Genomic DNA, 27,510 nt, shown 5'->3' on the forward strand with positions numbered 1-27,510 from the left:
AGAAAATTATTACCCAGATAATTCTCTATTATAAAGTACCACAAGTTAACTAGTTGAGGACGACTAACAACGATGACAGCTATATTTATGGACGGTGGATGGAGGTCGAACGAATGATTCAACAAAACGCAGCGCGGAATGGGAGCAATCGGTGTAGTTGTGAGTCGAATGTCCCACTACTTACAGAGGTTCGGGAGTTAGCTGCAGGTCGACCCGCACGCGGCCCCCAGAAAAGGTGGGAGCATCTTCCGTGTGCCGCTGGATGGCGGTGAGGGTAGCGAGAGCAGTTTCACTCTTGATAAATTTGCAACTCACAAAACATGAGATCGCTTAGCTCCCGCCTTACCGCAACTCTTCGCAGGTGGATGTCGAAAATTATTGGGCTGCGTGTGATAGCAGCGGAACTATCAGCGAAAGTGGTGCCATTTCCGTTGATTGACTTTCGTCAGCGCAGAATCCTGCAACCACAGAATGTTCGCTGTGATGGCCTTCTGACCCTTGGCACCGGCACTGAATTCAGTCAATAAAGCTACCATTGGTTCCTTCATGCCAATGGCTCCAGAAAACGAGGTTCGCACAAGCCGAGGGGAACTTCCGTCAAAAGCGCATTTAAAAGAAAATGTTCCACATTTGAAGATGATAGAAAGAACGTCGTACATGATAAAATAAGCTCACTCATAATTATTGGTATCCAATTAACTGGAAAAGACCGTTCTAGACGACACAATTTCACTGTTTAGAAAATATGCTCCCCAATGCACCACTGTTTAATTACGTCATCATACTTTGCACAGCACTGATTGAGAACCAGTTGACGGCCATTATATCTGAAAGCGTGCTCACGAACGTAAGACATGAACGACTCGACAACTGTATTTTTGTTAGCCTTGATTGCCGCATGGCTAATGGAATGGCAGGTTTTTACTATGGCGTCACGGATGCTTGGGTGACCTTGTTATAGTCTCCCCAAAATAGTCTACACATCTTTACGGGCGCGTAGCTCCGAAACTAAAGGGATTTTGGTCTTAGGAAGGGCACGGCTGTGAACAACACGGAATTATATACAAAAGGGCCATTTCACTTAAAAATCCCACGCAAACGTGGAGCACTTTTCTAAGCCTAAGCCTAAGCCTAAGCCTAAGCCTTCTTCTTCTATTTGATGACTGAGGACTGAGGAAGAAGCTGGATCTGATAAATGACCCATTTGGTGATACATAGTTTCTAGGTGACTAGATATTCCGGCGGCGACATATTTTTGGCCGATGAGATAATTCAGTTCGGTGATTTTTTAGCCCAGGAGAAATTCCGGCGGTAGGATTTTTTGGCAGACGAAGGATTCCAGAGTTTAGTTAACCTGGAGTCATGTCGAAGGCGGGCTAAGTGGTGATATCAGGATAAGCCTTAGATAAGGTGACGAATTTCGACTTGTAACGAATTCTGAAGTGTTTTGTGGTGTACGGCTGTATTGTTCTCTTCAGAATTAAGGAGCTCAGGCAGTGACACATAAGCTGCAGTCTATTGCAGTGATCTTAGACATGTATTTCGCATGACCGAGTATCGGGCCTACATAAGGCGGTTTGAAAATATGAATGCTAGATACGGATTCCCATTAAAGTGCTGTTTGCGTTCAGTATATTAGCACTTAAGTTGATTGGTATGAGATTTGCTTTTTGTTTGCTGGACAACCACCCACGAGGTGGCTTTTTAGGCTTCGGCTCGTTACAACGTTCGCTAGCTTCGGGTTGTTACATCAATCATTCCCTCGTTACAACGTATTACACAAAATTACCATAAAAGGTGATGCTACGAAATATACTATAGAATATTATACCACCAACTACGCTATAAGATGTAATATAAAAATACCGCACAATCAGATACGGTACGATAAATATGATACGATATAATTTGAATCTACGAACTACGTACGATGTTGAAACGATAAACGAAAAAATATCACACATGTACATACATATGACATAAAACCACCCGGGTAACCAAAGGGGCTTAAAACTAAGGCGCATGACATGGACATTAGCGTTTTGAAATATGAGTTTTTAATTCTTCGAAAGTCATCTTGTCCGTAAGCAATCCGTATATTGCCCGTAATGAAAAAGTAGGTAAGCACGTTTGGTAGTAGGCTTGGTGTTTGAATGAACCAGAATAAATGCTGGAATGATCACAACAAGGCACTGAAGTAGATATGTCTATTTGCATTTCTGGAGGCTGTGTCACGTCCAGTGTAGACCTCAGCCACTTCTATGCTGATTTTGCCCCTCCTCAAATTTCCCGAGTGTTTCACTAGGAAAATAAACAATGCTTACGAACGGGACGACTACAACTTCTACTACGACCTTAACGACGACACTAACTGCGACAGACAGCAGGAAGACAACATGAACTTAAGCATAAATTAGTGCGGTGTCATCATATCCCTGTGTCGCCCTTAGTAAGTTATTGACCATTGATACGTGTTCTTTAGGGCACCTAACGTTTTGCTCGTTCTGAAACAAAGAAACGTCTGTTTGGCCAGTTAAGTTTATTTTAAGAGCATTGGGGATGAGTGGCACACACTTTGACGACGCTGGGCTGTTCAGCGTCGATGAGCCGCGCACAGAGCCTCGGCATTTGCACTTGTAACCACTTTATCACATGGCCTAGCAAAGTCTAGAAGCAAATCAGTTAGCTGTAGAGAACCAAGTGCCCTTTCAACTCTGGCTCTGTGTGTAGTATATATCCAGACCTAAAGCTGGACAACCAGGAGAGACTCTGTATCACGAGTGTCGTTTTCGTTGGCTGTGCGTGCGAACGACCCAATGTGTCACATGTCAGCAGTCTTCGCCACTTCGCACAGCTGGCGCAATATCGAAAGCACCTGCCGAAACCGAGCCAAAGCCACCTGCCGAGGGAAAGCCCGCTGCTACGGCAGAGATCCGTTCGCGTTCTCTGTCATTCTAATCTGATGTTTCCTGTCCGGCTAGCCTGTAGCACGCTGCGGCACGCGCGGGAGGCGCTGTGGGCAGCTGTTCGCGTCCGCGTGACGCGGCGTTTGGCCCAGGTCTGGCCGGCTGTCACGCGCACCACAAGCCAGGCCGTTATAACCAGGCGGCGCCGTCTTTGTCTGAAAGCTTGGTTTGTTTTGTATCTGACCGAAAACAAAGTTGGTTTTGTGTACAGTATGCTCATTCGTCTTCCCCGCCGATGTGGATTGTTGGCAGCACCGCGATATTGGGGCAGCGGTATTTCAAACACGTGGAAGAGTCAAAGTTAAAGAAACTTACGTTGTTATCCTGCTGTAACTGTTTGACGAGAGAAAGGTGCAAACTGCATTTGGGCAGGTTCCGTCCTTTTGTGACCTATAGTCTATCTATCACGAGAGGGCCTAGTTCGAGCCTAATGATTACAAATGGCACATTGTAACATATGCAGAGTGCGTTGGTAGCGCAGCGTAGACAATACTCTTTCTACACCCCAGAGACTCAGGGTCGTTGCCGCATCGGTTTGTTGTCAGCCGTTGTTCCACACTCGTAAAACCAGTCGCCGATTGGTAGTGACGTAGAAACGAGATCATGGTGAGCAATGTACTTTCACCTTATTTCAGGTTCGTTTATGTTCTGCCTTTTGGGTGATCGGTTACAGGTGTGAGCTGGTTATTTAGTGAATGCACTCCGTAAGGACAACACTGGTTATATGCGAACTTTGGTTAGGCCGAGGGCCAAACATGAATCCAAGCAAGCAGTAAAAGTTGTTTATTCTGGGAAGGGCAACACAATTTGACCATGCGTCCTTTGAAGAGTTCCGGCACGCAACTCACAATAAAGTGTTTTGCTTTTTGAAAGGAGTATGCCACCTTTTTGCACTTTTCGTTTGTTTTTAGATCAGACGCGTCCATTTTGATCGGAAATACGAGTTTTCTCGAAATGCGCCTGAATAGCTCAGAATTTCTATTTGAGGTAGCCACTCTTGTCGGATCAATATCAGCTCTCTCACTGGACTCCTCGTTCACCACTATGGACGTAACGCATTTCGTTTGCCTTTATTTTTACAAGGTGTGTTTGTGCTCTGTAATGTTTGCAACGTGCCGATTTGTAAAATTCTTGTGCAATAAATGTTTAAGTTTAAAACACTGTTTTTAAACAAAAAATATGCGAACATGACGCCATTATCCCGCGAATTCAGCGGAACGTCATACTATGGCTTTGATTTCTCCCTTGTGGCGTTAAGCGCAGTGGCCGTTATCGAAGCGCACTTTGATTTTGGGAAACAGAGTATCATATGGTCTATAATGACACACTGGTTCAAACTTCAATCAATGCGCTCCCCGGTAACTGGACCTTGCCGCCCGCAGTGCCGATCACAAACATTCATATGTGCTGACATCAGTCATGCCAGCAGAGGCACCACTTTTAAACGAAGTGTTCTACATCCTTTTTTGGGGGGAGGGGAGTGAAACTGAAATGGCCATCTTGGAGAACATGCGGTGCAGTAAATAGCCCTGCCCTTCTTAAGACCAAAACCCCTCTAGTTTCGGAGCTACACGCCGTCAAATATGTGTAGACTTTTTCGGAGGGATTATTTCAGGATCACCCAGGCATCCATGACGCCGTAATTATGCCATTCAAATTACGTTATTTTATTAGTTAAGCGGCCATCAAGTCAAAACATATAATTGTCGGGTAGTTGATATTTGGTTTGGTGAGCGCGATTTCCAGATATAACGGCCGTCAACCGCCTCTCAATCAATGTTGCGCGAGGTACGTTGACGCAATCAAACAATGACGCATTGAGGAGCATATTTCGCAAGCAGAGAGACTCTTGTCTAGAGCAGCCTTTTCCAATTCAAAGTATACCAATAGGGATAAGAAATATTATGTCGGCATGTTGGCTTCGACGTCTTCAAGAATGAAATATACCTCTTAAACCTTAGTCCGGACGGACGTCCATATTTCCTGCCAAATGTGGTAAAACTGAGCAAAGACAGCCCAAATTTAGGCGTTTCTCACCATCCTTGTAGTAGCTATGACTACCCAACATGCGTTTTAATGGGAAGGCATGCGTGTCTGTGTTTGGTTCATCATTGTGGAGGCAAACAGAATGGCTACCTAGTAACCGCCAGGTTTGACACTGATAGCAGGCATGGAGCACCACTTACAAATGGTTGTTGATATATCTGCTTCTCTGTAGAGTTTAACTACTCTTTGTTTCAATGCGTCACTTTGTGACAAAATTCCCTATCTCTCTACGATATGACCAAAGTCCGTGCCCGTGCATAATTTTGTGTGGACAGCCAGACTGACATGATTTTGCGAAGCTCGGCTTTCCCGGTGTATGCCATCGCGCCATCATGAGACCGTTGCTGCTCATTCAGACCCCAGAGCCCAGGGGAGTGCGTCGTCTGTCCTCTGCCAACCAGCGGGGATATACTTGTCCGTGCATACTAACCATAGAACTCAGTAGAACCTGAGATGCAGCCAGGGCCCCGAGGGTCTGGACTTTGTGCAGCAAGGACCTGGAGTTTCAGAAAATTGATTGCAGCTGAGGAGGTTTTCCTAAAAAATAAAGTTTATGTCATTTCAAATGTTTCCATTGAATTATTTTGTGACTTGGGTCAAATATTGCTGTCCTTTGCAAAGGTTGCTGTCCTTTACAAATGTTGCTGTCCTAGACGGGCGTGGCGCAAAGGTCCAGAAAGTACAGCCCACTAGGGTAGTTACCGATTTCTTCCCACTGAAAGCTTCACATCGCATGACCTTTACTAGTTTATGAATAAATGAGGCTAGAACAATAAATGCAACAAAAAACGGTCTAGCTGTACATGATACACATGAGATGAAAGGTCCCAGCAAATACAAAAGAAAAATCCCCTGGGGCTACAATGCATGTTATTTATAGGATCTCATCGAGACAAACTGAACCCCAGTAACGTTAGTCGTGTGGTTACGCCCTGGTCTTAAGATGGCCCGGTTGGGGGAGGTACTATATAGCCGTATTTCCATTAGACCAATGCTTTGATTCAATGGATTACAGAGGAGAACGAGGGAAAGAGAGGCAAATTTTGAGCTGATCATGATCGCCTAGCTGAAAGGGTTTTTTGGGATGAACCACATTCTGGAGTAATAATTTGATGTGATTTTTTGTTAGCCTCAATTAATATAAAATACGCCTAATTGTTTTTTTAGCCGAACCTGCACTTATGTGATGGTAACACTAGTACTCCACAGCAAGCCATGCCTGGCCCTGATTTTTTTCCTTGTAGCAACACAGGTCAAGTCGGTGAAAGCACTACATTGTTGTAAAACAGTTGTGGCAATGCTTTGGTGCAAGGCACTATAATGGAAGGCAAAGGGCAAAGTAAAAATGAGGCAGGCATTCAGGACTTACTCCTGGCGAACTGTTTTTAAATACCTTCTACACAGTACTCGGCTTGATTTGATTTGATGTTTTGCATGGCCAAACTCCTTAAAATAGTTCACAGGGATGCTCTTTGAACCAAGCTTGCTCTTCTCAGCTGGCAGCGCCCGAGCTCTGCTACGAGCTCTGTCCATCCCTGACTACAAAACCATCAACGCGGGACATTTTTGTGTGGAAAGCATCTTCTGCTTGGGTTTGGTTATTATGGTGGGGAAAACCAATGGTGAAGAAAGGATGAAGCCACCGATCGCACAGCAGGTGATTGCACAATGTTCACAGATCCTGTCAATCTGAACACGAGTTGGAAATAAATCCGTTCGACAACGCACACGGGAAAGAAAATGTAATGCTGAATCTACATGCATGACGCCTTGTACAAATTTAGACATGACATGACTAACGCATGACCTGGGACGAAGCAGACTGTGCCGATACAGTGTGGGATAAAACCAAAAATGTCCGAAGTTTTGAAGCCAGGGTGTCAGCACAAAGTGGAAAGCAAACAGAAACATTTGGACGCAAACATTGATAACTTCAAGAACATGCTTAGTACTATTGCAATGTAAAGCCATGTCAGCAATTGAGAACACCTGGAATGACGTTTTTTTCTTGTCCAGGTGAGGTCAAATAATGCTGCACAAACATTGTCGCAGAGGGAACCGATAGGAAAAATTTCGATCCAGCATCATACTTTTACCTTGGTGCACCAACATTAAGGTGACGTACACCGGGACTGAGGAAATTCCCCAGTGGCATACCATGACATAATGGTGGCATGCCATGACCTAATACGGTCGCACGGCGACAGCGCAGCTCATGCGTATAATATGTTTTGCATAAAACGAGAATAGGCATTATGAGGTGCAATCTAAATTAGTTAAAGTTGGATGGGCTGGATCCCACCATCTCCGGAACTTTCAGCTCAAACCTCCCAACTTGGCTGAGAGAGCCCCTCATTTAACACATTCATTAAAGATCAAGGCAATTTTAGTGGGAAGGCATGCAAGTCGCCGTCATATGTCACCCAGTGGAGGTCTGTGATGGAAATGGTTTTAGAATGCACGGATGCAAGCGATCAGTGCATGATTTGAACATTGTGGTTGGTGATTTCCAGACGAGTTTCTAGAGCTTCTCCTGCATGGGTACTGATAATTTGAAGGTAGTCTTCCACATCTCTATAGGGTTTTTAACTGAAAATAGTGGTCTTGAAGAACTTTCGGTGCAGTTCACATCCCTGCCAATCTTAAGACCCAAACCCATCTAGTTTCTGAGTTACACGGCCGCGAAAATGGAGGGAGTATTTCGGGAAGAGGTCACCTTAGCACTTATTGACTTCATAATAATCTCACTCAAATCCTGCTATGTCATAAACCATATGACAATGAAGGTCAATAAAAACATAATGGTCTAGTCGTCCATATCTTGCGTTTGCGAGCACCATTTCCAGATACAATGCATGAGAACTGGCTCTCAATCAATGTTGTGCAAGGTGCAATGACGTAATCAAAAGATCGCGTATCGAGAAGCATGTTCACCAGACAGAGAAATTGCGTTGTCTCGAGCAATATTTTCTTCTTCAAAGTATGCCAATAGTTGTGAGTGAGCATGTGTCATCACGTAGACGCTTCCTTCAACATCTTCAACTATGAAACATTCCCTTTAAGCAGCGTGAGTCCCACTTCCAGGGGTAGCCTATCCTTGCGGACTGAGAGTTCGGAGACGAGGTGGGTAAATCTGTACGTCCTCTAGCAATATAAATAAGTGCGATCACCTTCCCTCGTGTGGAGTGCTGCAGGTGGCATTCACGAGATATAGCGTCGGAGTACTGATGAAGCGTTTCCTGTTACCGAAAACGCGTCAACACGGCCTTTCGAACGGTGTGTGCTCTCTCTCTCTCTCTCTCTCTCTCTCTCTCTCTCTCTCTCTCTCTCTCTCTCTCTCTCTCTCTCTCTCTCTCTCTCTTTCTCCCCCTCTCTCTCTCTCCTGTTCTATTGATTAGACCACAAAATGAAACTTTGGGACACTCATTGGTGTCTGGTCAAAATACCAAATCCTTTTGAGGTCATGCTTTTCTATATCTCGTACCAGTTATGCTCTAGTACATGAGGCTGAATTGTTGTGGCACTACTCCTAGCATTATTAGGGTATTGGAAATGACTACGTATCAAGGCCTGCGTACCTGCTTATATTGCATCAGGCATTCCATCTAACATGGCCAAGCTGCTGCAATGCATCAGGAATTGTAAACCACTGTGCAGCTCCTATGCTGTAAAAAGGCTTGGAATGGAATTACTGTTAATTAACACTGTTTTCAGCCTCTGCAGCATGCGGCAATGCGATCAAAATATGGCATGACGAAATGCTAGCTTTTTACGTGTCTTGAACCGCTGCGCATTTTCTCCCCGGTTCACGTTCTCAAACACCCATTCCGCAATGACGGCTCCAGACCCAGACCACACCGGACAACAATGGGCCAAACGGTAATAAGGCAGGCGTCCGAGAGAGTGCAATAAACGATAGCTCAGCTTACCTGGCCCGTCACGCTCCCTGACCGGCTGCAGTCCCAAGAAACACGGAACAGAGCTACCTTCAGTGTGCCAAGCCGGGAACGGGAATCTGCTAGCATAATGGCCAGTATCCCTCAGAAAAATGCACCGTGGACACATGGGAGCTTTCCCTGTCAGCATGGTACAGTCGTGTACATATGTGTTGGGGTGAGGAGGTCATCTAAGCTCTCACTCCAAGAAAGCTTGCGCCGTTATCCAGCGCATTGAAGGGAATGTCCCACCTTTGGGGGCGTATTCCAAAAACATACCCCAGTGAAACATGAGGATCATTTCCGTCCAATACAGTGCACATCTTGGGGGTGCACTGCGGCACCATCAAGTCATAATAAGGGTATAAATTGTATTTATCTTCGAGTCCAAATTACGCTGTAAGCGCTTTGTGACGGCATTACACTTCTTCTGTTCTTTGTAGCCCCAGAGTGTATCCTGAGTTCGTGACAACTGCAGTTGTCGCGATCGCCGTCGTCATGACAACCGCAGAATCTGCTTAGGGCCATTGTCACCTTTACGAGTAATAGGTAGCACTTGTTGGCTGTCAACATTGTGAATTTGCGGTGTTGAGGTAACCAAGTCCCAAGAGCTGTCTTGTCCCGCAAGTTGGCCCCGACTTGACCGGAGCATGCCTCTGGTTGGTTGGAACCCAACTGTCACGCAATACACGCAGCGGGATGATTGGTGGGGCTGGGTGAGTTCAGCGCGGCGTGGCCTGTGGCGAGGTCGGCCCGCGCGATGAGCGAGGTCGGAGAGCGTGGCAGGCCATGAGACGGATATGCGGATCATGGATAATAGAGTGGCATGTGAGCTTTGAGTATTTTGAACCCAGCGTGTGATTTGAGTTGAGACTCGCGAAGCACTTTTGGGTTTTTAAACCCACACATAACAGGCCTGCAGGCTTAAAAGTGACCCCTACACTGGCACGAATGGCGTCAATTGAAATGGGCGGTTAGGAATCGCACAGCGGGCGGCAAGGGCCAGCTACGGAGAAGCGTATTGCTTGACATTTGAACTCGTGTGTCATTAAAGACGATAAGATTCTTAGCTTAAAAAGACACTAAGGGAAGAACACCATAGGGAAGAAGTCGAAGACATACTGTAACGTTTTATTTAATTTACGGGACAATAGCTTCATGTTCGCAGATCCTCGTTGCTGCAGATGTATTTTAGCCTCTCTTGGAATTTATTACACAAGCATGTTGACAAGTGAGTTTGCTGTATACAGTACAGAACACACACGCTGGAAAAAGAAGGCAAATGAATTGCATTACTTCTATAGTGGTGAGCAGGGAGCCCAATGAGATTTCTCCCGCAGGAGTGACAATTTTTGTGTGGACGATTCCAATTCGAAATTCTGAGCTATTCGGAATGATTTTGAGAAAATCGGTAGTGCCGATCAAATCAGACAGGTCTGATAGAGCAATAAATGAACAGTATAAACAAGGTGGCATACTCCCCTTAAACGCGATAACCATGCCAGCAAAATCAACGGAAACACGCATTACACATCTTCAGGACGCATGCCCCGCGAAGTTCGGCCGTTCTGTATGACCTAAATCTAAAGCCACTGACGGGTACCCGGCGCAACGTCATCTGACTGGAGGCTGTTCCCAGCCTCGCTGCGGCTGATCCCAGATGTCTGAAGTCTCTTTGAGATTGACACAATTATGCAGCTGACAGACGCTCAGCATTGGATGACTTAGATAACCTAGTGTGCTACTTTCCTGAGCTGTCATAAATTTGTTGTGTCTCCTGTAGTCTAGTGCGATAAAATGTGTTGAAATCCAAATGTTTTGCGAAATTTTGGTTTGAGGTAGTGTGGAAGGTAAAAATTTGACCCAAATGGTTCTGACTGGTGTCGCTGGATATGCAAAACACAGGATGTGATGTGATAAGCAAATAGTGGTGGTGTGTATACCGTTTGAATATTTCAGGCACGAAGGCAGCATGTTTTTGTGCTGTAAAAAATAAGGCTTAATAACCAAAATGTACGCACTCTGTGTGAATGTATGTGGATTTTGCACGCGTTCGAGGCCTGAGCAAAACGTAATAAGCAAAAATATAGTGTAGCCGCTTGATAGAGTGCTGATGATGGACGCATGTCGCAGTACACACACACATATACACGCGCGCGCGCGTGCACGCAAGCACGCACGCATATAATATATATATATATATATATATATATATATATATATATATATATATATATATATATATATTAACGACCATTCTGTGTATCGGAACAGCAGTCATAGCAACACTCACAGGAGCGATGTGTGACTTGAAACAACACTCAAGAACGCACTTTAAGAAGTGATCAATGGTGCAGTAATGGTTGAATTTATTTTTGGCAAAAACATCCGAAAAGAAACGTCTCAAAAATAGTGTGTGCAAAGCCCTTTCGATGTCGCTTGTTTGTATATCTGTGTATCATCGCAGGGTTGACGAAAAACTGTCGCGAAAATAGAAGCCCATGGCTTCCCTTGTGTTGTAGTTGCAAGCGTATTACGAACATGGCTATTTTTTATTGTGGCAGCGAGCATGACGCAGTCGGGATTGTACCCCTCTTCCACATGGGGAGCAGCATCAATAACCATAAACGGTCTCCGGATGGCCGGATTGCATTCCAAAAACGGCTTGCGCAGCGATATGGGTTGCGCAGTTCTTTTTTAAAGCGTTTTCGTGTTTTGAGGCCCATAAACGCCTCTGGTTTACGACGCTCCGGCGTCGCGGACATCATACTATCGCTCCAACAGACCTTTTCTTGTAGGGCGTTTTCGCATCACCACCAATTGCCAGCGGAAGACCCGGTTATTTATTTCCTTTTTGGGGGCAAAGGCTTTCTTTTTTCGACTGTTAGACTGCGTCAACGTCGGTCGATATCCACGTCGGAAATTGCATGCGTCTTGTTAAGTTTTACCTACGCACTAAAAACCGATCTGGTATGCTGCAGAATTCACGCGGGATGACACTACTTCACGAGGTAGGACTTTGGAAACCTTCTGGCAATTTGTAGGTAGATGAAGTCTTCCTGTATAAAGGTAACAAACTTGCTCGTTTTTTTTATCAATCTTAGAGCGCTCTGCTCCAGTCCCTGCCATCTTCCACAGATTATCAATGCCATGCGCGTGAGCAGTCAACAATCGAAACGCGGTGACACATAAAGTATTAAGAAAATAGCAAGCAGCGGGCTCTAGACGGTCCTAAATATAGAGAGCGTGATCGATAAGTAGCGTCTTAAGCCGTGCAGCCTGGTGCGATGCCGCGGGTTGTTTCGGGACAGTCGCTTGACCGTACCAGGGGCGAAGACGACTCACAAACACAGATAAAAATTCGCTGACGTCATCCAGAAATGAACCAGGCCGGGTGGGGCTTCACCTCGTCCACCGATCCAGCACTTCCTCTTGGAGATCCAGCTGCCAACAATAGAAACACACCGCATACACTGGCGACGCTCGCGTCCAATAGTTTATGCTTACATGCGTCGTCAATATCGCCAATTCTGTAAGGCAAAGCGCTGAACCTTGCGCCAGCTCTTGATGGATGCCGCATTATTAATCTCCGCCGTCCGCTGCCGCCAGCCAGCACCGAGAGCCGGCTGGCAATGTGATGTGCTTGCTCTCTGTCTATGTTCTGGTTCAGCAGACACACAGCTGTGCAGACACACAGCACAGCGAGGGCGATAACACCCGGACGCCAGTCCGGCAGCACATTGAACTTGCGTCACATAAATCAACATCGTGACACTTGTCACCAATATGTATCATATCGCTTGGTAAAGACACGCACTACCTACCATGGAAAGATGGAAATCACCCATTCCTCTCACCGCACGCAAGCGGTAATGCTGCGGTATGTAGGAAGGTTGAACCTCCCTCCAACGACGCTTGCGTAGTTTCGGGTTAGTGGCAAAGACTTATATTAAACGCATGGGTGGACAGTACAGTATGAAATATGTGGCAACGGTCACATCAATTCTTGTTGAAAATGACATTATTCTTAATGTTCCTTTGAAAAATGCTCCTTCTCACAGTTTTGCTACGCCAGAGTCTCTTAAGAATATCTCCGGGACATGAATCATGCTGTGAAACGCACTTCTATGGCCGTGACACCTGTATTGCCATACATTATACCCCGCACGCCGCGAATAAAGGCCAGTGGGCTGCAACGCGAGTGGAGTGATCTTCGAACAACACCAATCAGCTCAGTCATAGCCTCAGCGCGGCGACGAGCAGCGCCATCTTGCGCCTACTGCGGCTTTGAGCTGCGGTAAGTTGTGGCAGCCACGGCTAGGCTTCATGGCCAGCCGGTTGGCGACCAGAACGCAAGTAATGATACCGTTCAGAGTCGTGTTACCAGTTTGGTCGGGACTTTGCACGTCGGAAAATTGCGAGTTTTTGCTTCGAATTCACGCTAAACAAATTTGGGTACTAGAGAATTCAAACCCAGGCTTTGTTATTATGCAGACAACACACACCACTGGTCTCGATAAGACAGATTTTGTGCAGGTGAGACGGACAGACGAGATGAGAAAACGGTTATTGGGGCGTGACCGTTCAATTCGACTGAGACCGATTGGTCTACCTATTCTATAAACCGGGCTTCACGCAACCGCCTGCCTCATCCACCCTCTTCTGCTCGCCATCGTAGCCGCCAGCCCGCCAGGTTCAGCCGGCGCCTGACACGGGCCCGTCTCCGTTCCAGTGGATGTCGGCGGCAGTCTCCGTGCTGACGCTCACCGTCATCTCGCTGGACCGGTGGTACGCCATGTGCCACCCGCTGCGGTTCCTCGCCACGGCCAGATGGGCCAAGAAGGCCATCGCCGTCATCTGGGGCGTCTCCATCGCGATCAGTAAGCGCACGGTCACCGCAGCTTGATCGGTGGCTCTCCGCCAACCCGGGAGCAGTGCAACCAACAAGCTCATGCATACGGCAGGTGGCATCTGGTCTGTGACAGACAGATGTAAACAGAAATTTGCCGCGAGACGGATTTGATAGGAAGGGTAATAGAAGTGTACTAGTTGTCAGATAGGACGCGCTTGACCTAGAACATGTTCAACGGTCATTCGACTCTTGGTTCCTGCAGAGGTGGATCCCGATGCACTGATGGTTCAGTCGATCACGCAGCCATTCTGTACATGCCACTTCCAGGATTGCAGACATTTCGCATGCTATGTTCCAGAACTGTAGGTATTGTGCAGATGGCGCCCCCACCCATCGGTACCCCGTACTCGGTGTTCCGTGCCGCAGGCATCCCGTACATGGTGTGGTCGGAGGTGCACGCGCTTCCCTGGAGCCCTAAGGGCACCGTCTACTATTCGTCCTGCGCGCCGACATGGGTCGGCTGGGAGCTACACGCCGTCGTTGCATCGTTCGTCGGCCTGTACCTGCTGCCGCTCTGCTTCATGGTCTTCACCTACAGCCAGATCGTGCGAGCGCTTTGGCGCCGGGCGATCCCGGGTCAGCTTGCGACCGCGGACTGCCCGCTGGCAGGTGAGACTGGGCGAGGACTGCCCGCTGGCAGGTGAGACTGGATGAGGACTGCCCGCTGGTAGGTGACACCGGCTGAGGACTGCCCCCTGACAGGTAAGACCGGCTGAGGACTGCCCGCTGACGGGTGAGACAGGCTGAGGACTGCCCGCTGGTAGGTGAGACAGGCTGAGGGCTGCCCGCTGGCAGGTGAGGCCGGCTGAGGACTGCCCGCTGATAGGTGAGACCGGCTGAGGACTGCCCGCTGGCAGGTAAGACCGGCTGAGGACTGCCCGCTGGCACGTGAGACCGACTGAGGACTGCCCCCTGACAGGTAAGACCGGCTGAAGACTGCCCGCTGACAGGTGAGACTGGCTGAGGACTGCCCGCTGGTAGGTGAGGCCGGCTGAGGACTGCCCGCTGACAGGTAAGACCGGCTGAGGACTGCCTGCTGGCAGGTAAGACCGGCTGAGGACTGCCCGCTGGCACGTGAGACCGACTGAGGACTGCCCCCTGACAGGTGAGACCGGCTGAGACCGGTCGGGGTACGACCGGTCGAGGGCAGACCCCGTACACCTCTTCGGACACCCGTCTGGACTCGCGGGACGGAGCCGGATGTCACGTGCGGATTGGCGTGTGGTTTCACGCGCGCCGCAATGGGCGAGCGTCTCGTACAGGTTTGCTCCACAGGGCGTTCGTACAAAATCCGTCTGTTGTCTGGCTCTGTTGTGCTTTGGTTGGGTGGATGCCGAGCAGAAAAAAAGCGAACAAAGACTGCGAGTTGGCGCAAAAAAAAACTCATTTGTCCTTTCTGCCAACAAACACCTGGATGCGTCTTGTCATACACGCTTCGTTTACGCCGAATACGTCGCGTTATATTGTACTGCGTACGTCTCGCGTCAAATGCGAGTCACCTTGGTAAACGCGAGTCTCCCCTGGACTGCAGGCATTCTTATTCAGCAGTAGACAAGCTCGTTCGCACTTGTATTAACCATATTGGGGTTTTCAGCACGTTGTATGGTGGTAACCGCGCATGGTGAAGCTGTACTTAAATATAATGGCTACATGTGTGAATGGTTTATGCGATTTAATGACTATTTCTTCGATTTCTCGTAATTGTAAATTTTTCGATGCAAGTAGCCTGAAGTCTGTGGGCCTCGAGTTAGGTCTGGCGTTTTCACGCGATTGCTCTTTTTACTTAATCATCTTTTATAATTATATATTTATTATTATGTCATTATATAATCATTTCTACTTAAGTTCGGGTATGCTATGCCGTTGTGTGAGTACGTGAGACCGATGTATATTCTATCTCACGCTACTGTGACTGAATTTCAAAAGCGACGGCAATTTTGCGGGTGGAGCGCTACAACTGGCTTTCCCATAAGGTGGAAAATCCGCGACTAGATCTCTTAAGCTGGTTAGCGACAACATTGATCGACTTGCCGACTATTAATCGCGCCCAGGCAGTCTGCTCGCTGGAGCAGGTGGTATAAACTGCCGATGGTTGGGTCGAACGACCGCACCCAGATGCATGGGCAAGTGAAAGCGCGGACGCTGGCCGACTTGCCTCACAAAGTGGCGAATATAAGCAGGCCTTACCGTGGACAGTGTTTATCATCGGCGTCTTTCTGCTGTCGCGTTTTGCCTTTCTTGCTTTAGGTTTCAAGGCGGGTGCGAGACAGTTGGATTACATCAAGCCTTTCAACATCACGCGTTAGTGAAAAGGCGAAATATTTGCTCATCGTGGGAGCGCAAGCCTACAGCTGCACTTTTCACACCATCTGCGCGAAAATGCCCTGAACATACACCGTGAAGATGCTTATGATGTAATACACGGTCATTCACCCTGGCGACTGGAATCACGCCTCACCACAAGAAGCACCAATGCACTTTCGGGCCTATCGCCGAAGTCCTTGTCAGGATTCAGTCCTAATCATGCATCAATGTTGCATTAGGACGATGCAATGCGATTGCTAATTCATAAGTCAGTCCTGACCTGATTGGTGTGGCCACGCTCGTGCGCCGGTTTTACGGGCCAATGTGCCTCCGTACCGAATCTCGACACGGTTTCACATCGAGTGGCGCACACCCGTTGGCGTTCACGCGTCCCTTCACAGCGCTGTCAGGCGACGTGCAGAGGAGCACAACAGAGGTAATCGAGCAGAGCGCCCACTTCCTCGCGCACCCGGAGAGCGCGCTCGCGGCGACGGTGACAGGCGCTGACGTGGAGGTGGAGGCCGGTCGATGTTATTCCGGTCGCCAGGGGGCCGACTGCCGCCCGCTGCCGCAGCTCAGGTCCCGGTGGGATGAACTGGGAGGCTGACGGCTACCCTGACGTGACCAGCTGGCACTAGAGGGCTTCGATGGTTGGGTGAAGCCGTGGGCACTCAAACAGAAAGGGTAGCGAACTGGCCTGCGTAGATATTTTGGGAGGACTACAGGTATGGGCCCAGGCGTGAGTGAGACGCTTATGAGGTGTCGAGTACATACTTAAATGCTACGTAGTGCTATTGACAGCACTTATTTTAGACATATCTAGCTCCGCTCACACAACTTTTGCAACCACCAACGCTTACAAGTAACTTTGGGTGCAAACTTTCAACTTTTCCATAAATTAGAATTGAAGTGCTGTAAAGTACCCGACGGGTGAGCGCAGCTGATTGGGCACGGGCAGTGGGTGAGTTTGGGCAGAGCCCCATGGATAGTGGTAAATCGGATAGCGATTATCTTACCCGTGAAGGCCTCTAGACAGCCCATTCACGGAACCGTCCACGGCATGTAACATGTCCGACTGGTGGTTTTTGATGGACGCACTCGGTGTGTTATTGTGTGTGTGCATCTGGTGCTGTGAATACGTTCTTTGGTCCACATTCACTTATGAACGCCCTGCTCACCATCCTGCTTTGTTCCTGCTCGTTTTATTATTCAAGCAAATATGGCGTAAATGTACCAGATTTTTTTTCCTTTTCAAACACTTCCAAGAAAACCACCGTTTGGTCCTCCCTGACGATATTTACGTGATCGCCAGCCGATATGTGTATGCCTCACTCGGAAGAATCACCATCGGCTGCACGCCGCCGGGCCGACCTACGGCACGGCGCGCCGTCCAATGTATTAGCCTTCCACCGCCGACCACGCGCCGTTCGATGCAGCGGTCTGCCACCGCTGGCCGCGCGCCGTCCGATGCAGCGGCCTATTACCGCCGACCACGCGCCCTCCGATGCCTTGGCTTTCCACCGCCGACCGCTCGCCGCCCGATGCAGCGGTCAGTCACAGCCGACCGTGCAACGCACGCCGGGAGCGCTGGACAACTCCGTTGCAAGCTCGACGCTTCCTCTTTGCGAGCGGGAAGACGGATGAAGTGGTGGTGGGATGATCGGTTGGGAACTGATTGGATGATCGGATCGGAACTGATCGGATCGGACCTGATCAGGTGATCGGATCGGAGCTGATCGGATAATCGGATCGTACCTAATTGGATGATGGGATCGGAACTGATCCCATCATCTGATCGTACCTGATCGGATGGTGGGATCAGACCTCATCGGATGATGGGATCGGACCTGATCACATGATCGGATCGGACCTGATAGATGATCAGATCGGACCTGATCAGATGATCGGATCGGAACTGATCGGATGATCGGATCAGAACTGATCGGATGAACATGTTGCAATGGGTCCGAGCGAAAGCAAGCTAGCACATCTCCTATGTGCGAGAGCCTTGCCTCCTTTCGCAGTCCAGTTTCTTCAGCTTGTTTTCACGTGGGACCAGCGAGCGGTGTTCGTATTTGACGTCCGGGAGAATGTCACTGACGGCTGTTGAAATGGCTTCTGCTCAGTCCGTCACCAGTCCGTCACACAGTCACCACTGACTGCACCTGGCGAAGGGCGCAGCAATCCTCGCCGGCTTCTCACTGCACGACAGTGGAAATTGTCGGAAAAATCAACGCGGTCCGTGATCCCCACTTTTTCTCCCGGGAACCCGTTCCGTACCAGCTTGAAAGTCTACCTAAATGATGTCGTGCGTGGCTTCATTTAAGAGACGCTTTTTGTGGTCGCACCAAGCGATTAGTACAGCGATCAGGCGGGACCTCATGATGGGCGACAAGGGTCACATCAAAGTATTCAGAGAGCGTGACTTGTGTGAGCACACCTTGCCGGCACCGGCATCGATTACGTATTTGTTTTTTTGAAACATGGCCACAATGACGTAGTATTTGCTGGCTTCGTCATGCTCACGTCAGGGCTTCCTTGACCATCAACTGGTGCTGAATTGCGGACAGGTGTCCTGACCGATAACGTCGGGACCAGACTGGTATCGATGTCGGTATCTTTGTCGCACACCTCTGCCCGTAGCCAGAGATGAGAGTGTAAATCCCAACGAGCTTGGGCTCAGTGGTTTGACTTTTGTGACCATCGAAAATTGTTGCCATTGCCTTATTCACGCAAAAATGACCGAAAACATGCGATGCAAAAAATCGTCTTCATGCAGGAATAAGGAAAAGCAGCATTGCGCTTACCGCGGTTGCTATATTATACCATAAACCAGACGTGACGGAGGCAAACTGGGAGGTTCTCGAACCCGGCCAACCCTTGCCAGTGTGCAGGCGCATCCCTTCGGATTTCTCGCAAGGATCTCTCGAAGCACGCTCCTAATCACTCTGTTATGTGCTCTAAGTTTGAAAATTTTCACACGAGACACGAGCCATTCAACATCCTTAAACCAAGTTCACAAAGACGTTGTACTCATAATGCATGATGTGCGTGATTCGTAGTCCTTTTTATAAATCCCATTAAACCGAATCTCACGAAAACAAGCACTCGTATGGTGACTTGCAAAATTATGTACCTTCATAAGGAAAAGGGCATGAACGTCAGAGACCGATCCAGAAAAATACGATGCAGAAGTACCCTAACACACTGGCTACAAAACCCCACGTTTGGTGTATATACACATATATGTATATATATATATACATATTCATATTCATATATATATATATATATATATATATATATATATATATATATATATATATATATATATATAGACTAAGCATGCAACAAACAAAGCCCACAGTTTCATCGGCAATGCTTTTCACGGATCAACTACGTTATTTGTTGCATTAACTGCCACAACATCCTCTGGTCCCAAAAGCATAGGCGATTGCGTGTGGAAAGCTACTTCTAAACACAGCAGTATGCATGCACCGAAAAACGTTTAAAGACTAAGATGATCCACATAAAGGCTCCGCGTAAATCCGAGCTATGAGAGATGGTCTAAAGATGTAAATGGAACGGTGCCATTCATCATCTAGAGAAGGCTGGTCGTCCCTGTTCCGTGAGATTGCAAGAAAACTTGGAAACTTCATTCAGGCAAGGTTAACAAGTCCGCAAATGTCGCTGCGTCAGAAATTAAATATGGCAGTCTGTTCACAGCACAAAATTCTGGAAACGCTCCGCATCTGCGCCCGTTCCACATGGAAGTGTCTCAACTACTGACGGAGATGAACAAGAAGCGCTTCATCATGTGCAACGGATATTTACAGAAGATATCAGGGGGCAGAACGCTCTTGAACACGTCTGGTTTTAAGACGAACCCACTCTCACCTGAGCAGAGGAGCAAGCGTCGGGAGGAAGCATACCATTTTTCCTGGGAGGTGAATGTCCTAGCATGGCCATCGAGACAGCTGTGTATTCTAAGAAAACCATCGCATGGAGTGGCAGGAAATGGTAGGCATTATCAGACCTTTCTGGTTTGGACTGAAAATGGAGTGCACGCGGCAGCTAACAGAACGAGATACATTGGTGTCCCACTGAGGCTTTGGACAGCACCGGAAAGGAAGCCAAAAGAGAATGGTGCCAGCGGGACGAAGGAAGATCACACACAACATGGATCACTAAATCACAACACAACATGGATCACTAAACTACAGCTGTCAGCCGACGTCGGGCGGCGCCTCATTTCCCCCACATCTGAAATCGAGTGGGTTCCTCGCTCCACTAAAAGTCAAATTGTAACTCTCCAATACAAGACGTCCAATTGTAAACTCCGCGACTAGAGGTCCAACTGACTTCTACTCGTGAGGCGGCTGCAAAGACAATATATCGGAAAACGCCACAGAGTACCGAAAACCTGAGAGCGACAGTGTATGTCAACATCGGATCGACCCCTTAGCGGGGCGCAGCAGAGAGGTCGACCGCTTCGTGGAAAGCGCCACAGACCACCGAGAAACTGAGAGCATCAGTGCATGTCCACATCGGATCCACACCTTAGCGGAGCGTAGCCGAGCGGAAGACCACTTCGTGCGTCGCCTCCAAATATGCAAGCAGCGACGACGCTCACATCCAGAGCACGTCACGGGAAGTCCAGCAATCGTAAAGCGAATCGAATCACGAGAAGTCTAGCAAGTGAACGACCAGGTGCAAACATAGATTTACCATGCGATTGAAAATGGATTGTGAGCTCAGAGTTCTTATGCTGACAGTTATCAACTTCAATATAGGAGGTACTGGTTTAAGAACGTAATCAAACAAGCACTGGTTACATTGTCAAAATGAGCTTTGGTGATATAAACACTACTTGCTTAGTAAAATATTTTAATGTAGTAGTAACATCTTTTAAAGTAGCATCTTTTAACTCTAAACAAGTTCCTCCTCCCGGTAAATTCAAGGTCAATGATGGGCGTGATGATGAGAGCAGGGGTCTCACTTTCTCAAAATGGGTTGAGGGCTAAGCCAATGAAATCGATCCAAACTACCCCGAAAGCATGCTTTCTGCACGGATTTTGACCTCTTCGATTTGCGTTCCTGATGTCAAAATAATGATAAAGCTATTGTTTGCTTGGTTCTAAACTTGTTTTGATCTTAAGGAATGCCTAGCATGCCAGCAGCTCAGAGGCTCACTGCATTGAAAGACCCATTATTTTATTTTTGCATGGGGAGTGGGGTTGGGGGCTCAACAGAGCATTGAGGGGGATCAAGTCAGCATTATGATGATGATGTGCTAAGGTACCTCGGGTTCCAGCAGTTCAGGGGTTCGCTGCATTTCACAAGCTCAGTATTCATTTGTCTCATATTCATTGGGGAGGGAATAAGGGGGGCAGTGAGGGCCTCAAATCAGCACTGGGGGGAGGGGCTCAGCCCCCCCCCCCCCCCCCGAATGCATGCAAAGTGACGCCCTTGACTGTCAGCATAAGAATTTTGAACGCATAATGCTAAAAACAAGAGCTTAGGGCCTTTGTTGGTTATATATAGTGTTTAGAAATAGTCACAACCACAAATGGCAGTCTGGAGCACTTTTTAAAGAAACATCTTCTAGCTATAACTTGTGGTTTAGGTACTCTTCGTTCTGAAACAGCGTGCAAATAGCTAGCCGTTTCCTCTTCAGAATAAGACTAAGTGGTGATTGAATTGAGCCTATAATCGTAAGTTTGGCACGAAAAAGTGCAGGCTCCGTACTCAAAGCTAAACACGCCATGTTGTTCCTATAAAACCCCAAATTATGCCACGGTGATTTCGTTTGGAATTTTATGATGATGTCATACTTTTATTCAAAGCTAAGTAGTATTTACGGACTTTGCCACTAAGTCTTTTCTAAGTGGCTTACACAGCTAGCTTCGGACTCAGGGTCCCTGCCAAGGGCGGTCCGTTTCGGGTACGCTGAGCCCACCACCTGAGGCGTGCCGTCTTGTTCCTCGGATAATTGTCCCCCCTTTCGCTAGCCCCGACTGAGGACGGCTTTACATGCTTCACAGTGCCGCAGTACGGCCTGAGTGGTCCGCTCAGGCCCGTAGCAGCCATTCTTGGGCCATTCACTAGTTGGCCTTTCAATGCTAGTCGGGCCAATCACCTGCTCTATTATTCATGCCGAATGCCGTTGGACAATAAGGTCAGCATATTGCCCTCAGCGCACGGGGGCGCCGCTCGAAAGAGTCACGAAATATTAAGGTCAGCATCTGGCTGTCATTATTCTAACATAAACATCCAGAACAAATGCTTATAATAAATTACGCCGTGAGGTCTGTCGCTGGGGTCAATCATGCTCACTAACACCGAATGCAGCTTGCAAAAATAGAGTGGTTTATTTATGCATCCACCCATTAATGAGTGCAAATTGTAAGCGGTCGAAAACAGTTTTGCGGTCGAAAATGGTCAAATCGCCAAATCGCCGATGCAAGATCGCAGTGCGGTGTGCTGTCATTGAAGCCCTTTGTCGCTTATGGGGATAGGGAAGCACTACATTGTCTGCGCCCATGAAGGCAGACGTCTGTTTCAACTCGGCTTCAGATTCACGCTCATCTCGTAAGCTCCTAACGCCCAAGTAACGCGTTTTGCAATTCGTAATGTGGAGGTGCACCCTTCATTTGGGCGACACATTGCATCCACATTGATCGTTAACACAGTTTTTTTTAGAACGCTTTGATGACATTTTACAAACTCTGCGTCTGCATTATCTGCTAGCAAATTTGTCAATTCGTGGGACAACATCCCGGTATGACCTCAAATTAGCACGGGGTTTTTCCTTAACTTCGAGAAGTGCGATCATGCTGTTGTTTGTTTAGCGAAACCTTGTCATTTGTTGTGTTATTAAAATATTTGTTGCTTTTGCGAACTTAGCCTCTGGCCACATTTACGCTCACACACGTTGGAGGAAGTCTTGTATCGTGTTCCGCCCAGCTCCAACGTGCCCTCGGCTGGAGGGATCCAAGCGCGCGTGTCAGGCTGTCGTAAGTTCGAGCGTCAGTCGTGCGACGGACACGCTAGTGTCGCGCCTCACGACACAAGCGGACTCACATAATTCAGCAACACTTGCAGCGTATCCGACGCCTTAGCGCTTTTGCCCGGCGAACGGGTGAACATCCTTTGTTTTAACCCCCAGACCATCGGTGGAGAATGTTGTGAGAAGCTACCGTGGCCAAGCGACCGGAGTAAGTTCTTGCAATGACGGAAGGTTGAATACTCGTGTAGAGCGCCATGTGTTGCGTGGGATGAGCGCGGCCCGCCGCAGATGCAAAGCCTCTTTGCGGCTTTCGCGTAGTAGACGATGTGAGAAGAAATTATAGAAGCCTGGCCGTCTTCGACGACCAATACAACAATGCCAACAAATGGTATTCGAAAACCTAACCCGTATCGAAGATGGAACCTTTTCGAGGGTCTGAAGAACATGTCGCTCAGTTCGGCGAGCCAAGTCTAGCGTTCGTTTCGAACCAGTCGCTGGCATGCGCCACACGCCGTGCCTTGGAGACGGCGAGAACTGAGCTGCCGTAGCTGCGAGTCAAATGGGCAAGCACACGGACCTTTCGCCGGGGGGGGGGGGGGGGCAGTAGCGGTGGACAACCCAGGGTCCAGTGGGATGGCGGCGCTGCCTGGCGGGCAGCGCCGCACCGCGAGGCGCGAGCGTCGTTTTAGACCGCGGCAGGGTGGATCCGGCCTAGCAGCAAGTCGAGAAGTCATCGTCGAATTTGGCACGTAGGTCGGCAGCTGGCACAGTGGGAGCGAGAGGTCATGCCCAAATCACAGAGGTTAGTGGCCCGATGCACGCGTGGGACCCTCGTCCGCGCTTTACAATCATGATTTAGGTCGCATATTTGTCGCGGCTGGGCTACGTGCTGGCCGTGCCTGTGGGGTGATTATTTGTGCCTGCAGGTTGCCGGACATTTAACCCGGCGATCAAGTTGTCCTAGTACCTGTAAAGGAGCATTTTCGTAACATAACCCCGTGATTCCCTGATATCGTCTTTTGAACGATGCCTCGTGGCATAATCAAGGTTTATTATTTTCAGTGTGATCACTCACGGTGCGAAAACATCGCAATCTTAAGGCATTTCTTGCTTCAGGCATGCTGAACTCCATTCTTGTATACAATGCATCAATATTTTAATCAGTGCTGTCGCCACATCCGCTCTGTCATCGCCAAACCCGTCAAACCCGGAGGAGGCCCGGCTCGTCACTCCACTACGGAGCAGGGTGAACAGGAATTGGGCACCAGTCACAGAGTCAGCAGCCGTTAATGTGACACTTGAGCATGGCGACGCAGTCCGGCATTCGTCGGACGTCATGGCTTTACCAGATTAAAATCGGATTTGGACCGGTACCGCTTGCGTAATAAAATCACAAGAAATGTGAGCTGGCATTCTGTTAGTTCCTCTATTTGCTGTTATAGCTTGTTCAGTCACAGTGGAAAGTTATCGGGTGAAACAGCTTAATCAGGGACTTGCGCGAAACAATCCTGCCCACGATGATATGAAAGTGATAAAGAATAGAAACGTTAGGACCCGAATGAAACTATTCTCATTGTCTATACCGCCTGGGAAGTGCGTATGGATAAATATCGCAAGGTGAAATGGTCGTCAGAAAAAATGTTTGTGCGCTCAAAAGCTGGCATGGAAAATGGTCGTGAACAACTGTTTGAACCCGATTACTCGTGGGTGCCAGAGTAAGTCAAGGGCAGCTTTCGTTTGAGAAAAGTACGTAAGCAAATATTTATGTTTTGATATGTGATGTAAGCACGTGACGTTTATGCGAAAATATTCGTCAGGGGTGAAGTTCACCTGGCGATAGTACGTACGTAACTTTGTATGCAGATGTGTACGGAGTGTTAGAATGCAGATCTGCATTATTGGCGTCGGGCACCGAATGAGCGGTCATTGAGGGAGCTGCCACGTAACGTCGGCTGGAGAGAGGAGGGGGTAGGGATGGCAGTAAACGTTTGCCACTGCGTGGGTCAGGTCAAGTTTTGCGATTAACCTAACTCTTCATGGCATGAACTGTAACGCTCCGAGGCGATCAGCACATGAACTTGAATTTTTTGGGTAGTGCGAGATTGCCCTGGACTAGAGGGTACTGTATGTGCCTTCCTTTGGGATAATGATAGGCTTGAAAAATAATGGTGCATGTTAACTGCAGATCACTTGCCGAGTTTGCTGCGCTCCCCTTTCTCCCTCACCCCGCCGCCGTTTACGCCGATGACCTCACCTGACCCCCTGGAGTGACGACTTCATCTGGCCCCCTGGAAACGGCGGGCAGACGCGCCAGTGGCATTCGGTACACGATTGCTTATTTGAAAAACCGGACTTAGTGTCCTGCGCCAGACTCAACATTGTCCGAGAGCATCTTTTTAAACGCACACCAGATGTAGCAAACATCACTCACCCTATCAATTCTTTAGAGCACTCCCTGAAACAAAAATCCAGCAAAGTTTAAAAGCTGTCGGTGCATAATTTGGTACGCTGATGGTCAATCTGTTTTGTAACACTACATCCACCCTACCGAAGTCAATTACCTCCCTATATCGCCAGAGGTTTAATGCTCATCATTCTCGTAGAGCGGGATGCAACCACGTGGCCCCGTTTCTACGCCTATGCTACTCACGAACTTTGGCGGACGTATTTTGTAGCCAGCTTTACCAGCTTCGAGCATATGCGTGCGTTGACTTGCTAACGAACAGCTGAGTACGTACGTTATGCATACGAACTTTTTTCGGACGAACTTTTGTTCTGGCGAGCTTCTGTCAATACGAACGTTTTCCAGACATGCTTTATACCATGCGAAAATTCAGTGACAAACTTTTGTGCATCAGCTTTGTGAACGTAGCCCTGCTATACGAATTGTATACCTTACGTACATCTGCTGACGGACAGTTGCGTACGTTCCTCATGCATACGTACTGTTCCAATATTTCAAGATGCGCTCTTGTCCTAGAGCCGTTTAAAGCACCACACGCGGCGAGCAGTTCCAAACCAGCGCGATTTGTCGCCACGCTGACTGCGTGGGGCGCGCCTGACAAAGCTTGCCGTGGCGCTGATGCGAGTGGCACGGCCAACACCGCGCGTTCAGCCCAGGCCGAACGGTGCCGGGTCCCAGACGGCCCACCGGCATCGGTAGCTGGTCCGCGGAGACACGCGTGAGCGGCTGCCGTGGCACTGACGTGACTGACTGTAGACTGACTGTTCATCCCCGTGACGGGCGTCTGCGGGATGAACAACTTTGGGATCCCCGCACGATGCCTGGAGCTGACGGCATGGTGTAATCCGTGTTTCAGCTGGCAGGACCGGTGACCAGGGTGGACTCATGTCGCATTCCTCCGAGGCAGTCTGCACCCACGTGCGAGCTAGGCGCAAGGCCGCCAAAATGCTGGTCGTCGTCGTCGTCGTCTTCGCCATCTGCTTGCTGTTCGTGCATGCCTTTATGGTCATCAGGTGAGTCTGGCACGCGGGTGTCTCGTAATTATTGAGATGACAGACAGGTCGTTGGTGGGATTAGTTACTGCGTTGAAAGCAAACTTTTCTTGCCGTTTTGGTTTATATGGGTTACAATCTAATAGTGAACCATAAGAGTCCTGTCAAGATGCCAAAGCAAAGGCTTTAGTCACGCTGCCCGTCTCCACATCATCTGGCGAAGGATGGTGTACCACAAGGACTACCCATCTTACTTGTGTTGCATGTCTAGGATGTGAGCGCAGATAAGGGCATAAACGCTTTGAGCCGGGGCTCGAACCCGTGGACTGACACCGCGTTATGGCTTACTCAACTTATTACAACTTAAACAGCACTACCTCCGCTGCCAAAAACTTCACGAAACGTATTTGCCCCATCGCCATGGATATTGTTCCAGCGAAGTCATCTTCTGCGCCAAGCCATCCCGGGATCCTCATCAGGGCGGCTGGGGGAGCGGGAGCAGGGAATCATCGGCGACCCGCGATATTAGATCGATGCGGCGCGGACCGATATTGGATTGATACTCTCAGCTGTCCAGCGGGCTGTAAAAACGCCAACAATCCCCTGGCGGGGAGCTCGTCTTTACGCTTATGGCCCACCAGTGAGCTCCATAATGACGGCGTGGGAGAGTCCAGCTAGATGTGTCCGCAATTTCGAAAACGCGTGTGCGACAGTGTGCCGATCGCGGCATGCTCCGCCTTCATTGAACTGCCTTCGAAGGCGGCGGATTTATCACAGACAGCTGAGACTCGAGACTTTTGTCATGTGAGCGTGTCTGGAATCGGGAAGCACTGCCCGGCTCACAGCCCACTGGCAAACGGAGTACGTGTTGTCCTAATTCCT

The 27,510-nt window shown here is 48.6% G+C and overlaps 1 protein-coding gene across 1 annotated transcript in view; it reads left to right on the top strand.

Moving 5' to 3' along the window:
• LOC119102863 (orexin receptor type 2) overlaps nucleotides 1-27,510 on the top strand; it is a 173,023-nt gene that overhangs the window by 84,611 nt on the left and 60,902 nt on the right. Inside the window, exons 3-5 of the mRNA XM_037226314.1 lie at nucleotides 13,680-13,827; nucleotides 14,226-14,468; nucleotides 26,493-26,649. Coding sequence (XP_037082209.1) covers nucleotides 13,680-13,827; nucleotides 14,226-14,468; nucleotides 26,493-26,649 — 548 coding nt within the window. The remainder of the gene's footprint in view (nucleotides 1-13,679; nucleotides 13,828-14,225; nucleotides 14,469-26,492; nucleotides 26,650-27,510) is intronic.

The sequence above is a fragment of the Pollicipes pollicipes genome, unplaced genomic scaffold, assembly GCF_011947565.3.
Source record: "Pollicipes pollicipes isolate AB1234 unplaced genomic scaffold, Ppol_2.1 Scaffold_5724;HRSCAF=6776_pilon_pilon_pilon, whole genome shotgun sequence".
Classification (NCBI taxonomy): domain Eukaryota; kingdom Metazoa; phylum Arthropoda; class Thecostraca; order Pollicipedomorpha; family Pollicipedidae; genus Pollicipes; species Pollicipes pollicipes.